This window comes from Neofelis nebulosa, chromosome 16 (genome assembly GCF_028018385.1).
Source record: "Neofelis nebulosa isolate mNeoNeb1 chromosome 16, mNeoNeb1.pri, whole genome shotgun sequence".
In the NCBI taxonomy this organism is placed as follows: domain Eukaryota; kingdom Metazoa; phylum Chordata; class Mammalia; order Carnivora; family Felidae; genus Neofelis; species Neofelis nebulosa.
The window spans coordinates 13,822,996-13,838,955 of record NC_080797.1 but is presented as its reverse complement, the minus strand read 5'-3'; the positions used below and the strand labels follow the sequence as shown (position 1 = coordinate 13,838,955).

Sequence of the window (15,960 nt, the reverse complement as noted above, 5' to 3'; positions counted from 1 at the left end):
TGTTTTTTTTTTTTTAATTTTTTTTCAACGTTTTTTATTTATTTTTGGGACAGAGAGAGACAGAGCATGAACGGGGGAGGGGCAGAGAGAGAGGGAGACACAGAATCGGAAACAGGCTCCAGGCTCCGAGCCATCAGCCCAGAACCTGACGCGGGGCTCGAACTCACGGACCGCGAGATCGTGACCTGGCTGAAGTCGGACGCTTAACCGACTGCGCCACCTAGGCGCCCCAATGTTTATTTATTTTATTTTTTTTTTTTTAATTTTTTTTTCAACGTTTTTTATTTATTTTTGGGACAGAGAGAGACAGAGCATGAACGGGGGAGGGGCAGAGAAAGAGGGAGACACAGAATCGGAAACAGGCTCCAGGCTCCGAGCCATCAGCCCAGAGCCCGACGCGGGGCTCGAACTCACGGACCGCGAGATCGTGACCTGGCTGAAGTCGGACGCTTAACCGACTGCGCCACCCAGGCGCCCCTGTTTATTTATTTTTGAGGCAGAGAGAGACAGAGCATGAGCAGGGAAGGGGCAAAGAGAGAGGGAGACACAGAATGTGAAGCAGGCTCCAGGCTCTGAGCTGTCAGCACAGAGCCCGACGCGGGGCTCGAACTCACGAACTGTGAGATCATGACCTGAGCCGAAGTCGGATGCTTAACCGACTGAGCCACCCAGGCGCCCCAAGACTAATAGTAAATTTTTTTTTTAATGTTTATTTTTGAGAGACAGAGAAAGGGAGAGCGTGCGTGCGTGCACACGCATGTGAGCGGGAGGGGCAGAGACAGGATCCGAAGTGGGCTCAGCACTGACAGCAGAGAGCCCCATGCGGGGCTCCAACTTACCAACCGTGAGATCATGACCTGAGCCAAAGCTGGATGCATAACGGACTGAGCTCCCCAGGTGTGCCTAATTGTAAATTCTTGACTCACCTATTTCTGCTTCTAGTGGAATCCACGACTCAGCATGTTGTCCTTCCAGAATCTGTTCCTGAAACTTCTGGTTATTTTTGTCCCGAGCATGGGATTTTATTGTTCTTGCAGCTTCATTTTAGATTTACATTTCTTTTTTTTTTTTTTTTTTTTTTTTTTAATTTTTTTTTCAACGTTTTTTTTTTTTTTTTTTTTTTTTTTTTGGGACAGACAGAGACAGAGCATGAACGGGGGAGGGGCAGAGAGAGAGGGAGACACAGAATCGGAAACAGGCTCCAGGCTCTGAGCCGTCAGCCCAGAGCCTGACGCGGGGCTCGAACTCACGAGTGCGAGATCGTGACCTGGCTGAAGTCGGACGCTTAACCGACTGCGCCACCCAGGCGCCCCTAGATTTACATTTCTAAAAAGGTTTGCTTATTGGGGTGCCTGGGTGATGACAGGCCACCCCACTTGTGTTCGCGTGCTCTCTCTGCCCCTCCCCCAGTCTCTCTCAAAATAAGTAAACTTAAAAAAATGACCTCATGTGTTCTGATTGAGGTTATAAAAAAAAGTTTATTTATTTGGGGGCGGGAGGGCAGAGAGAGAGGGAAAGAGAATGCCAAGCAGCCTCCATGCTGTCGGCACAGAGCCCGACGTGGGGTTGGATCTCCCGAACCTGAGCTGAAATCAAGAGTCGATGTTCAAGCAGTGAGCCACCCAGGCGACCCCAGAAAGAATCACATTTTAAGTACTGATCCTTCCAGGTGAAGACCAAGATACACTTTTCTCTTTATCTCAGTGCTCATTTATTTTCTCCACAGCATTACATAATTTGTAGAAGTGGTTCACATTTCTTACTAAATTTAGAAGTATTAGTGTTGCTGATTTGGGAATGCGTGCGCTCACCGCAGGACGCGGCCGCCTCACACGTCTGTTTGGCGACAGTGCCCAGAGACGACTCCTCCCGTGGTCCTCCCGCGAGCCCCTCAGATGCTGCCACGGCCCATGGCAGCACATGGAACGAGGGCTGCGGGTGTTCAGGGGCCCCATCAGCGGCCACGGGTCTGTATGGGAGACCTGCAGGGCCTCGCAGTCCAGTTCCGGCCACGGCCGGCCTATTGCAGGCACCCCCTCCAGCGGCCGCTGGGCCACAGTCTGCTGGACCAGGGACGAGATCCTTAATGCCCACGCCCTTTCCCCCCCGGGAAGGACCCGGCCGGAACAGAGTCAGGGTGGAGGCTGTGCCTGTTCCCGGAGGAGAAGGGCAGGCTCGCCAGTGTGGGCCTGCCACCCTCAGTGATTTTAGGAGTTAAAACTCTCTTTCCCCCTAGTAACGACGAGGTGTTTGTTGTAGAACGTTTACCAAGCGTAAAAAAGCCCCAGATCACCTGTGTTACTGCCCCTAGAGGGAACCTTCTAGTGCTTACGGGTGTAGTGACTTCTCGCCAAGGGTGGAGGCAACAGGATTGGTGGGCTCTGTCTTCCCTGTGCCCTGAGTGAGTTCCCGGGCCATTTTGTGAGATGCCCACCAGCAGCTCTGACCATCAGATGCCCTGCAAGGACCCCCCACCCCCGGTTCCACACACCCCCCCCCCCCCCCCCACTCTGTGGCCTCCCCCCGCTGTGGGAAGATCCAGTCAACCCTGCTGTTCTCAGGGCACAAAGGACCGTGGTTCCATAGCCTGTCCAGCTACTGCCCCCTGCTCGGCCTCCAGCTGGTCCCCAAATAGCGAGATGCCTCTTGTTTCAGTCCCTCTGAGCTAAGCGTGGGCATCTGGGCCCAGCTGGGCATGCAGGAGTGAGCACTCGCCCGTCACTCCCGGTGTGACAAGTGGGTTGGGGGACTGCAGGGGGCAGGTGCAGGCCCCTGGGGAAGGCAGGAGTGCGAGTCTGGCCCAGGGTGGCCCGTCCCTGAGCCAGGCTGGCCTCCCCCCTCGCCCTGGCAGGAGGATGGGGGCACTGGACTGAACCCTGCTGCCAGACCCCGGGAGAGCCCTCAGCCGGCCCGGCCAGGGTGCAGGCGCTGTGGAGAGGGGCGATCAGACCTGCCCCTCAGAACTCTCACCCTGCAAGACTGCGGCCTCTTTGGCAGTGTAACGTCCCTTCTGATGTCCTCAGTATTTGCTGTTTCCTCTCACTGCCCTGTTCCAACAGCCCAGATCCTCCCCAGCTCAGTTGTTTACTTGGCTTGTGGAAGGTGGGGTGGGGCAGGCTTGTGGAGGGTGGAGCAGGGGCACCCCCGGGAGACTAGCCTTAACCCCAACCCCAACCCGGGTTGTCAGGCTGGACCAGCCTGTGGGATTAGATCGTGCGGGGATTTCCAAGCCTGCCGCCGGCCGGGCCGAGTGCCCCAGACCTATACCCCGTCTTCTCCCTTTGGCTCCCTGCCCCCAATTCCTAGAATTGGCTCCAAGGCACTCCTGGACTCTGCCCGGGCATGGGGGCCTCCTCCGAGTGGCTCAGCCGAGGGGCTTGGCACCCTCCCCTCAGAGGCTCACTCAGCCCTTAAGTGGGGGTGGACGCCACAGAGGGGCCAGGGGGGCGGTTTGGGAGAAGGACTCAGCCACCTTGGCCCAATGTGATGGAACCTCAGCTCCAGGACATTTGCAGAACAAAGGGACACCTCTTGGCCCTTCCCTACAGTCCCTTCAATCCGCCCACCGACCCAGAACTGGCTTCTCAGGCGGTCCATTCCTCATTTGACTTCCTGCCTCCCCTGCTGGGCCAGGGTTAGACCAAACAGGCCTGAGGCCACTGGGCTGGAGACTGATGAGATCTTTGTCCAGAGTAGGGAATGCCCCCCAAGGCCAGAGGGCCAGAAGGGACCCTGGGGGAAGGGCTGTGAGCAGAGGGCCTGGGGCAGTAGGTCAGAGAGCCCTGAATGGGGGCAGGTTCAGCCCCGGCCCCCAGGGTGGTCCCCACATCCTGGAGCCTGAGACCTGGGATGTGCTGCCCGGAGGTAGGGAGGCCCACAACTGGAGGGCAGAGCTGAGAGAGCAGCTGGGCTGTAGAAACCTGAGGGAGAACATCACTCTAGGCTTGTCATCGCCAGGGGCATGGGTGTGGCACGCAGGGTGGGGGGTGAGGGGCAGGGCGGTGTGGGGCACAGGGCAGGGGGATTGGGGTGCGGGACAGGGGTCTGTGGGGTGCATGCTGCAGGGTGTGGGGCAGAGGGTGTGGGGCACAGAGCAAGGGGGTTGGGGCACGGGATAGGGAAGTTGGGGTGCGGGGCAGGGAGGCAGCTGCCAGCCTGCATGTTGCCTTCAGCAAGGGGCCAACGACCAAGGGTGTTCTGTTCTGACCATGTTCCTGCTCTTCCACAGTACTGTGTACTGTTCTGCACACAGTAGGTGCTCAGTGAATGCTGCTAACCATTCTGCACACAGTAGGTGCTCGGTCAGTACTGCTAATAGGAGATCAGATTTTCAGCCCTTTTCCCGTATGGGGGAGGCACACGTGCGCCCCCCCCCCCCCCCTGCCGCTGCAGCCCCCTCTCCCTGTCTGGAGGCAGCTGCTGATCCAGGGGGAGGTGAGGGACTGTGTAAAATTTCTGGACGTGAGAGACTCCATCTTCTCTTTTGACTAATGAGCTCCCGACCTGGGCCGGACACGGCAATTGTTTCACAAATAGCTGCTCATGAAATGTCAGCACAGCCAATGGCATTGGGATCAGTAGGTTAATACAGTAAATTACAGTAAGTTAGGACAGTGAGTCAGTATATGCCAGCGATGGGTTTTTTCATGTTTATTTACTTGGAGAGCGAGAGAGCACGTCAACAGGGGAGGGAGACAGAGAGGGCGCGAGAGAGAGTCCCAAGCAGGCTCTGTGCCGTCAGAGCAGAGCCTGACACAATGCTTGTTCCCATGAACCGTGAGATCGTGACCTGAGCTGAAATCGAGAGTCGGACGCTCAACCCACGGAGCCACCCAGGCGCCCTGCCAGGTATAGTGTTCTTTGTAAGCGCCAATAAAATAATCAACACCATAGTAATCAGACGTGGCTCCCCCAGTCAACAACACGTTAGCAGTTTTTTTCTCTTTTCTTCATCTAAATCATGTGATTACCGCTTCCCTCTTTTCTTGTAGAAACGCCTTGCTTTCCCCACCGAGCGGCACATTTTTCTGATTACTCTGGAACATGTGCTTCCCGAAACCCCCCGCCCCCATGTTCTTACTTAGTTTTGCTTTCGTTTCTCCATGGACAGTGGCGTGCATGTTTTCTGGAGGAATTCGGTCCTCTTTATAAAACAAACCGGCCCCAGAATTTGGCACGTTGCCATTTGTTGCAGAATCTCGGGCCTTGACGGGTGGGGGTGTGAGCAGTGGCCCCCACCATATGGGTCCTTGGGGGCAAAGCTCAGGGACCCTCCCTGCGGCTCCAGCTGGTCTCGGAGCGGTGACGGGCCTGCCGCCAGCTTTCAGTGGTTTGGATGCGGTCAACACGGCTGCTTTCTGAATCAGTCTGATCTTTTCAGACTATGTGTGTCTCAGTTTAAATGAGCTTCTTGTAGATGGTGTAGAGCAGATTTTTATTTGTCTGATCTGTTTTTTACCCAGATAAGACATCCTCTGTATATTCATAAGGAAATTCATTTCATTACGTGGTTACCTGGATTTTACACTATACTTCTAACAGACTACTATCGACAATGCTTAGAAACTGAATATATCTTGGGGCGCCTGGGTGGCGCAGTCGGTTAAGCGTCCGACTTCAGCCAGGTCACGATCTCGCGGTCCGTGAGTTCGAGCCCCGCGTCAGGCTCTGGGCTGATGGCTCGGAGCCTGGAGCCTGTTTCCGATTCTGTGTCTCCCTCTCTCTCTGCCCCTCCCCCGTTCATGCTCTGTCTCTCTCTGTCCCAAAAATAAAAAATAAAAAAAAAAAAAACGTTGAAAAAAAAAGAAACTGAATATATCCACTTGACTATGTTCACAACGGGCCCCCTTCGAGCCTGCCATCTGGGCGTCTGGTCTGAGGCAACGAGAGGCCAAACCTCGTAGAACGTTTGGGGTCCCTGCAACACTGAGCCCCAGTGTCAAAACGTGTGCCTTCCAGGTGGTGTGCAGGTCGATCAGAACTCGTGTCTCCACTTACGCTGAGATAGAGACTTAATGAGCATTTCTCTCCCCTGGGGAGCGCCAGCCGCTTAGTTCCCGTTTTGCTGCTGGACGCCACACCTCGCTGGCCTGGGTGACAGGTTTGGTGAGATTCAGAGGCTAGAGGGGCGGGTGGGTCGGTGGGTCTTTTGGTCCTGAGGGAGGGGCCCGGCCAGGGGCCTAGGAGTCACCTCAAATGAGGGGATCTCCACTCTTGCTCACCCCTGGCTGGCATGCGGGGCGAGGGACGTGGGTCCTGGGGAGGCACCTGTCAGGAGGAGGTCGGTCCTTCTCAGAAGCCAGGCTGGCAGTGGGCAGTGGGAGGGCGTTGGACAGAGTGGCCGGCCAGCGGGGAGCCCACGAGCCCCGAGGCACCTGTGGGAGGCAGGCGGGACCGTGGGAGGGTGACGGGGTGGAGCACGGCCCGTCCTCACCCAGGACCCGCCACTAGCAGTCAGGCCTCTCGCAGCTTCTGAGGAAGCCGAGCCCCAGTGGTTCTGCCCAGAGCACAGACAGAGTCAGCCCGGCCATCTGCTTCCTGCTGTCCCCTCTGTCCTGTGGGCCCATCACACGGCTGCCAACGGCACCCGGCTTTCTGCGAGCTCAGGGCTGGTCTGAGGGATGTCTGTCCGTCGAGATGTCTGTGACCCTCACTCCTCAAATCACAAGGGGTTGGAAACATCTGCGCTTGCTCTGCACAAGGGTGCAAGCGTTGGGCGTGAGGCCGAGGGCCAAGACGGGGGCCAGGTCGTCGGGGGAGGCCCCTGCCGGCCCAGGCAGGCCTCCAGGTGGCTGCCATCTGGGGAGGCGATCCCACTTTGCACGTGGCCCCTCGTTGGCAGGTCTGAGTCTGCACGCTCGGGATGCGCCTGGGGGCCAGCTGGCACTGGCCAGACCCACGTCACGGGGGGACAAAGGCCGTGGTGGCCTCCACTGGCTGCCAGTGCGCTCTGCCTTGGGAAAAGTGTACTCAAAGGACAGACGTAACCGGCAAGTGGCAGAATCCTGGCGGCGGCTGGCCTCCGTGTGATGGTTGGGGTGGGGTTCTGTGTTTGTACCCCAGACAAACCGGCTGGAGACAGGGGCTTCTGCTCAGAGGAGGGAAACACAGTCACAGCCTCTGCGGGGGGACCTCACTCCTCACTCGGGGCCGGGCTGACCGAGGCCCCTCTGTCTGGTGATGGCACGCTCTCTGTCACGGCTCCCACGGCTGCCGTGGACAGCCTACACGTGGACTCATCTGCCTCGGCCGCAAGGCCCCGTCGCTGATGCCGGGTCGCGGTCACCTGTCTTGTAGGGCAGGCCCGTGGACCGTGGAGTGCGGGGAGCACGCTGCCTCCTTCCAGCCCAGATCCCGACAGACCCTTCATGCTCCTAACAGGCTCTCCTGCTGCTTAATCTTTGCCGGGACAGCTTTGGGGACCTGCGGGCGGCTCCCAACCGTCAGTCCCCACGTGGGCTGGCCGGCTGGAGCCCCCGGACGCTGCTGGTCCTCACCTTGGACTTCCAGCAGCTCACCTGTCCGGGGATTGTGCCACCGCCCGGCTCGGCCGGCCCCGCGGCCAGGGGAGGCCCTGCAGGCCGGGCAGTTCCCTGGTCGCCGAGGAGTGGGAGGAAGGACATCCCGCACAGGAATGCTATCTCTGTTTTTGAGGGAAAGGAGGAGCGTCCCTCCCCGCCAGTGGCGCACTGACCCCCACCCGCGGCCAGCCCGGTTCTCCACGAACAACCCTTCCCCGTTTCCTCCCTAGACCTAACAGAGCGACCCTTCCCTCTCTCTCCAGACTCGCCAGCAGTCCCGGATGGCAATTCTCTGCTGTTCTCGAATAAACTCATTTTGCTGGTAAAATGAGTGGCTATTGTACTTTTCAGGTTGACAACCCCCCTCAGGAAAGGACGCCTTTCCCTTCCCAAGACCACCGACTTCTCCCGCCTCCCTGTGTCACGCCCGTCCCTCCTGACTGTCCCGGCGTGATAGGGGACCCGGCCCATCTTCCCGTGGCCTCTGGAGGCCTCACGGGCCCTGGGCCATCTGCGTAGGTTACTTAGGGGCCAAAGGAGAGACTTTTATTCTTTTCAGAATGGGGCTTGGACCAGAGATGCAGCCATCCGGGTAGGCAGATAGTGAAAAGAATATGGTCAAGTTCTCTTATCACGTTCTTCCGGATCCTCTCAGACTTTCTGAATTTACACAAATAAAGCCAAAGAGAAATGTGCTCTGTCCACTCCCACCCTCGGTGTTTACAAAGGCAGGGGTGAGCTCTGTCCCTGGTTCCCCCGGAGAGACCTCTGCAGGTAGGGCCATGAGTGCCCACCTTTGTCACCCCCAGCCGCCTGCGGTAGAACCGCCTGGTTCCTGGGTTTCCAGGCTGTGAGTGCAACCCACTGCCTCCCCCAAGGGGCGTGCTGGGTGGTGACAGGCTTGTCCTCCCCCCCCCCCCCCCTTGCACCTTGAGACTGGCTTCACCAGTTCCTCTCCTGAGGCCATCTGTGCCCCCGTCTCTCCCTCTCGGCTCTGGTTCTGTGCCTTACCCACCTCGTTCCCTTGAGCTGCCGCCTGTCCCCTCCCCGGGCTCTCGCCACATGGGGCTGTCACGGGCTCTATCACACGCGTCACGTGTCCAAATGACAACACCGGGCAAAGTTCCGAACGGTTAGCTTTCCCACGTCAGCCTGTAGCTGTTTGTCCCCGTGAAGTCTCATTGGCATGAGGTCAAACAGCCACGTGGGCCATTCCTTTGAGCCACGGCCCACATCAGTCTTCCGGGTGCAGCTTTGCCGGGCAGAGCCGGCCAGCTGGGCCCCAGCATCCGCGTTCCCTGAGTGGATGCTTCTGGGCCACCGCATTCCTAGACCCCTTGCATGAAGGTGGGCCCCAAAGATACCCAGTGTCCTGAAATAGTGAAATTCAAGTCCATTCCTAAGAGAGTTTTTCGTAAGATTAGAAAAACCGCTTCTAAAATTCATATGAAAGAGCAAAGCGTCAGGAGCGGCCAAGAGGTCTGAAGAGCAAAAAGGTGGGCTTGACCCTCCGGGGCCCGCAGAGCTTCCCCGCTGCCCGGCCCCCGGGCCTGATTGTGACGTGGCGCAGGCCCCTCTCAGGCAAAGTTGGCGGCTTGGAGGAGACCTCAGACCACAGCCGGGCACGGTGACGTCTAGTTCTGGGCGAAGCTCTCTGACCTCTGCACACCTGGGCTGCGTGGGTGTGCCCGAGTGTGTGCTCTGAGTGTGGGGGTGGATGTGAGGCCCCTGGGGAGGCACACCCGTCCTCTGATGGGACGTGGAAGTGGGGGGAGCATCACCAGGGGACAAGCCTGCTGACCGAGGATGATGCCAACTCAGAGAAGACGGCTGTGAGGGCCGGGGGTGGGCCGATCCTCAGACCCTCGTCCAGACCTGCTGCTGGCGAGCGAGGGGCGGCCCGAGCCGATGGCCGGCTGGTCCCAAAGAGGCAGGCGGCTGCCCGCCCAGCCGGGCCACGCGCCCTGGAGAGCACGGCACACGCGGGCCCTCGGAGGGCCCGAGGTACCGCCCGCTCAGCCCCACCGTGCACTCCCACGCACACGCGTGTGCACTCCCACGTGCACATTCACAAACGTGGGCTCACAGTGGACACCCCCACGTGCACACACGGGAGCTCCCGGGCGATCACTGCTTTCCCGGCGCTAAACTGGAAATAAAACTCTGTGACAGGTTTAGGTGTACAAATTGTCAGGATAACTTTTATTTTTTAAATTAGCCACCGGGGCGCCTGGGTGGCTCAGTCGGTTGAGCGTCTGACTCTTGATTTCGGCTCTGGTCAGTATCCCAGGGTCGTGAGATCCAGCCCCGTGTGGGGCTCTGCCCTGGGTGCGGAGCCTGCTTGGGATTTTCTCTCCCTCTCTCTCTGCCTCCCCTGTTCCCGCTCTCTCTCAGAATAAAGAAACACGTAACACTGTGTTCCTTTCATTAGAACAGCACCCTCCGACTTTCTGATTTCATATTTCCTCACGCCGTCCTATTCCCACCATGGAAACCGGGGTCCGGGCTTCTAGTTTATGTCTGGGGCTCAGTGGTTGGAGGGATGGATGCTAGGTCCTGAGGCCCGAGGCCTCCCGCCAGGGACGAGCCGGAGACGCGGGCAGTCAGGGTGAGGGCCCCTCCGCAAACGACTGGAGATCCCGGGGGCCGGCCCGCGCTGCCCTGGCCACCACCTTGTCACCTCAGCCTGCTCGCCTCCCCACGCTCGCCCGAACCCACGTCTGGTGCACATTGTCTGGCAGCAAACCCACAGTTCTAGTCTTCAAAAAATATATACCTTATGAGCCAGCTTACGTACAAGTGAAATAAATGTAAATATTCTTCCTTATATTCAGAAACACAGCCTTGAGTTGGAACTGAGTAGTTCACGTAAACCAGGTGCGGCACCAAGCAAACCTTCCACCTAAACCACCATGGATTCTCGGGACTCTGGGCCGATCCCTCCACGCGTCATCGGCAGCGCGCCTGGGAGACTCGGAGCGTCCACGCTGCACCTGAGACACAAAGGTTCCGGGAGACACCTGCCTTCGGTGCCACTGGACGTGATGGAGCGCGTCGCACTCATCACCTTCCTGTTCACAGAAGAAAGTGGCTGTAAAATAGCGTCCACCATTCTGAAGTGTGCGTGTTTAGGCCAGCGTGGACGGGGCTCCTGTCACCTCCGCCGGGGCCTGTTCTGTGGCCCTGCTCCCCGGAGCCCTTCCATCTCCCTAAACCACACGGCAGACTGCTTGGCCTTGGCTGGTCCATTTCGCTGGTGCCCGTGGGTCCCTGATCCCCGATTTCTCCTCGGCCCCCTCCCCCCACATGTTCTTCTCCAGGCTCTGCTGGAGGCAGAAGAAACGTGCGGTGAGGAAAGGCCAGGGGGCGGAGGCCTCGAACGTGCAGGCTGCTGGGAATGTGAGATGGTGCGGCCGCTGAGGCAGGCGGCGTGGCGGCTCCTCTGAAGGTGACGTGTGGGGTCACCACGTGTGTGACCCACGACCCACCCTGGGGACACACCTGAGCAAACCGGAAACAGACGCGCAAACAAAACCTACAGGAAGGCTCGTGGTGGCTTCCTTCATTATTCCACCAAAAGGTGGAAAACCGAAATGTGTACCAGCTGACACGTGGATGAACAACGTGGTCATCCGCACGATGGACTGTCGTCCGCCCCAAACAGGAGTGACACTGACACAGGCTTCGGCGTGGATGAAGCTCATGGCCTTGTGCTGAGTGAATGGAGCCCACAAAGGCCACACAGGTGGGTTCCATGAAATGCCCAGAACAGGCAAATCCACAGAGAAAGAAGGAAGAGTCGTGGCCAAGGGGAAGCAGGTGGGGGAGATGCCGACGCCACAGGGTCCCCTTCGGGCGATGAAGGGCCCGCAACCAGACAGGAGTGATGGCGCAGTACCACGGATGCACTAACCGCCCCAGGACTGTGCAGGTAAAGACAGCCTGTCGGGCTGAGTGTGCAGCTGCCCTTGGCTTTGACCTTCAGCAGGGTCCACGCTCCCATACCCTGTGCAGGCGCCAGGTGGCGCGAAGGGCGATCCCTCTGTCCCTGGCTGGAGTCACAGCCACGCACCTTCCCGTGTCCGCGGGATCCGACCTACGTCCTCCAGGCCCGCCGGGGAGATTCCAGGTGACACGGAGCGGTTCCCTGTGATGGTGGGGCCGAGACCACACCGTCCTCGCCCTGGGGCAGCTGGGGGGCAAGGCAGAGGTCTTAGAGAGGCTGGTGTCCCTGACAGAACTCCTGCTATGGAAAAGTTCAAACTCAAACACAAAAGCCGAGTGGAACAGCCACCCTGAATCCGCCCCTCGCCCTCCCCACCCCTGGCCTCTTCCCCGTCCACCCTGCCGCCATTGGGAAGCACGGTCTGGGGCCCAGGCTGCGGGCCGGCTGGTTTCAGTCGGTGAGTGACTTCGTCACCGCTCCCCCTCCACACGCCTGGCCCTCCCCTGTTGCTTCAACGATTTGCACACAGCTTGGATTTGGCGTTAACGGCATTTCTCTGGCGAGTTTTCCTGATTACAAAACCGTTAGAACCGGCTGACATCTAGACCCAACTGGCGGTCCCCCACACCACGACACAAGGATCGGCAGTTGCTACGGATGGGACACGGGTCTCCCAAAGGTGCTGAGGGTCAGACTTCTGGAGTCCTGCTCTTCAAATGGGAACACAGGCTACAGCTTTACACAAGGGCCCCCATGGGGCGTCTACCACGTGGCACATCACCTCCTCCCCGGGAGGCCCTGCCCTGGCCGCAGGGTCAGCACGTCACTTTCCCACATTACCTGGCATTTCCGAAGGGCCTGGATGTTAAGGAGTCGGTGTTTTAAGCTGTGCCTGATGACCCTGGGGTCAAACCCTCTCATGGTGACGTGAGCACCGCCCACTTCTCTGGGCCTCTCTCCAGTTCGCCAGGACAGACCATGGCTTTCTGAATGAGAAGCCCAGAGCTTGTCAACTTCAGGCCCAAACAGCTGCGTGTGAGGTTTCGCAGACAAGGGCGACCTTCGGCTGGGGACGCAGGGCCCTGGGCTCTGACACGGTACCTTGCATCTGTCCAGTTCCCTGGGGCTGGGCCAGCTGGGGGGACCACAGCAGGTAGCCTGGCTGAGGCCTGCGACCCTTGAGTGGGGGGCACTGGCCTGTCTTGGGGTTGAACGCGTGTCTGAATGTACCTGGGTGTCATCCAGGGTGAGCCCTGGACCATCCCTGAGGCTTTGTGACAAAGACCAGCTCGGGTGGCTGGGCAGGCAGTGTCACCTGCACACGGGGCCACAGGGGGTGTTGCGGGAGCCCACGCTGACAGCCACCTGCTATTTATCGGCCAGAGTCCCAGTCGCCACGGGAAGAGTGAAACAAGAGTAGCCTTGGCCAACGTCCATGACGGCTCAGGGGTCGGGGCCGTGTCACCCTGGGCCACCACCTTGGCCATCTTCTGTGCTTCTCCGGGGCTTGGCCCAGCCTGGACTGTGCACAGGGTGAGAACGCTCTGGCTGTTCCGTTGCCTGGTCCCATGGTAGTTTCAAGTTCATTTCAGAAGCCATGGAAAACACAGAGGAGCTGAAAGTGTCAATGTCCCGTGTCACCCACGCCCAAAGGTGGTCTTTGCCAGCATATGGGTCTCAGCCCTCTAACTCTGTGTCCCAGTCTCTAAGGCCAGGCCCTCTCCAGCCACGATCTTGTGATCATTAGTTGGCTCTTCTGTTTACCTCAATTCACCAGACTTGGCCAGGGGGGAGGGGACCCAGAAACCAAGGCACAAGCTCCAACCCTCAGACACTGCACACCCACTCTCTTACACGCAAACACGTGCACACTCACAAGCGTATGGTCTCAGTGCACACTCACGCCCACGCCATACGCTCTTGCCCATAACTGTGTGCACTCACGTGCTCACAAGTGCACACTCATGGCAGGACTGGGGCAGGAGGCAGAGCCGGACCAGATGTGCCTCCTGTCCCACCTCAGCCCTGCAGCCAGGGCCTCTGCCAGAGAGGACCCTGGGCCCCGAGAGCCGTCGGGACACCACAGAAACTGTCCTGACTGCACGGATCAGAGGACAGAGGCCAGGACAGACTGCAGAGACGAGTGCTCCAGCAAGTTTCAGAGGACAGGCAGTTGGCGCAGATTCTTCCTGGAGCCGCGGGGTACTGGGCCCGACCTGGGCCCGAGCATGTGGCTGGCGCTCCTTCGCAGGAGGCGGTTGTTTCGGGGAGGCGACCCAGCCTGAAATGACCACCAGGGGGAGCCATTGGCACGGTAAATCAGCCACATCCAGGGCCAGGAAATCTGCGCTGCCTGGGATCCCCAGGCCACATCATTGGGGCAGGTCAGGTGCACCTGCCTCTGTGGGCCCCGGCGGTATCCCCTGAGGGCGCCCCTGGCAGGTCCAGCTGCGGGGTCCACGGTGGCCGCAAGGGATTGGCCTGAGGGCCTCCCACATGGGTTTGGTGGCCTTCACTCCGGGAGCAGGGAGGTTGGCCATCTGTGCACAGGGTCCTCCCCAGGAGGAGCTGAGAGGGTCGGAACCTTCTAGCAACGCTCTCTGCAGGCTGGTCCTGCTCTTGCTTCAACACGAATGGATTGAACTGAAGTAAATCTTTAAAACTGTCTGTAATCAAAAAGATTGTTACTGGTTCAGCACAGAAGACAGACGGTGACGGGCTGGCTTCCTGGAGGCCAGTTGGCCAGAGGCTGGGGGAGGCCAGTCCAACACCACACGGATTTACCCAGAATCCTAATCCTCAATGCGTGTACTACCCACCCCTCCCAGAGCAGAGTGACTGTGAGCCGGCCATGTGGTGCTGCCTCTGCCTGCTGGAATCTTCCAGCTGGGGAGCCTACAGCCCCAACTCCAAAGGTACCCAGAAGTCTCTGGAAAGAGCTGGCACAGAAACCAGGTGGAGTGCTGTGGGACCAGTGGAGGTGGGGGAACCCTCCCAACACCCCTGGGACTCACTGGGCTTGGAGGTGACGACCTTGAGGTTTGTGCCACCAACAGGTGGAGAAAGCTGAGGGTGTCAAAAATGTCCAAGCCTCTTCTGTCCCCACACTTGCCCCGCAGTGCACATGTCTTTCTCTTCCTTTCACAAAACTACTCAGCCCGCGGCCCCCTGCCCACCTCCGTGGCATCGAGTATTCCAGGCGTCCCCGAGAGAAGGGGTGCACCCGCGGTCGCCCCCACCCCAGGTGCCAAGGCGGGTGTTCCTCAGGACAAACTCGGCGGGGAGGTGGTCTGAGACCAGCATCTCTGTGGGCAGGAGGTGGCCTTTGGCCGGTGAGGTGACAATGGGCATTTTTAGATGTACGGACCACAGCTGCTTACCGCCTGAAAGAAAAAAGCCAGTGTTGCTGCACTCCAGGAAACAAACCCAGTCTGCTGTACAGAAGATTCTAGAAACACGATGCTCGGCGAACCCAGGTTGTCCATGTGCCTGTGGGGCCCGGAACTGGCCTCCCTCTGGCTGAGGCGCACGAGGGGCGTCCTGATCCCCACAGACCCCGTCCTGGTCACCAGCTTGGGAACAGCGTTTCCCAGGTCTGAGCCTCCTGACCGGCCTGCTGCTCAGGCCCATCCCCAGCAGACAACACCCCAGCCCCGCCCTGCCCACGGGCTGCTGGGAGCTGTGTCAAGACCCTTCCCCAAGCGGGGTTGCTGCTGCCTCCACAGGGTGGCCTCTGCCCCTGCCGGGGTCCCCACCTGCCTGGAAACTCGCAGACGTGTTCAGCGCCACCACAAGGACTTGTGTATGGCACCGAGACCCCTGGGTCTTCAGCGGAGGGGCCCTGTGACCCCAGCGCGCATTCGCATTCGGTCCTTTCTTGCTCCAGGACTGTTTCCTGCACTCACCGACGAGTCCTCTGGGAGAACTCATGGGCTCTGGATGCAGGGGGGACACATGGCCATGAGGGAAAAGAGGGGATGCTGGGCCTGCGCCAGGCTCTGGACCTGCCCAGGGGAGAGGGTAGGGCCCCCCTCACCCAGACCCCACCCCAGAAGGACTAAGGACGGTGCTGGCCACAGGGGTGTCAGTGCCCGGGCCCTCCCCTTCCCGCCTGCCCCGCAGCTGTTCCCCGTACTCAACACTAACTCACAGACACCACACTGTAGAAGAAACTTTTAAACAAATAATTCTGAATATCCACAGAAAACAGAATAGAACAATACCCGCCAGATAGTGAGCGCCCTCTGTGGGTTGGGCTACTGATCATGTTCATTCTCCTTGAATTTGCCTATCTGTGTTCTAAATTGTGGACAATGAATATGCATTATTTTGAAATAAGCAAACAATATTGGAAGTCCTTTCTGGAAGGGCAGGCACTAAGTGCATTATGACCCCGGCTGTGATCACAGTGTCTGCGGGAGCTCTGGTCTCAACAGCACTGCTGACACCTGACACGTCCACCCTGCAGCTGCCTGGCCCTTTGGAAGGACAGGG

At 58.9% G+C, this 15,960-nt stretch overlaps 1 protein-coding gene across 1 annotated transcript in view; it reads right to left on the bottom strand.

Moving 5' to 3' along the window:
• SECTM1 (secreted and transmembrane 1) overlaps window positions 1-14,817 on the bottom strand; it is a 38,986-nt gene extending 24,169 nt beyond the window's left edge. The window contains exons 1-7 of the mRNA XM_058704916.1: window positions 14,643-14,817; window positions 12,568-12,696; window positions 11,593-11,712; window positions 9,632-9,683; window positions 9,322-9,484; window positions 7,497-7,592; window positions 6,268-6,374 (exon numbers count right to left, since the gene is read on the bottom strand). Coding sequence (XP_058560899.1) covers window positions 6,268-6,374; window positions 7,497-7,592; window positions 9,322-9,484; window positions 9,632-9,683; window positions 11,593-11,712; window positions 12,568-12,696; window positions 14,643-14,817 — 842 coding nt within the window. The remainder of the gene's footprint in view (window positions 1-6,267; window positions 6,375-7,496; window positions 7,593-9,321; window positions 9,485-9,631; window positions 9,684-11,592; window positions 11,713-12,567; window positions 12,697-14,642) is intronic.
• Window positions 14,818-15,960: the final 1,143 nt, after the last annotated feature.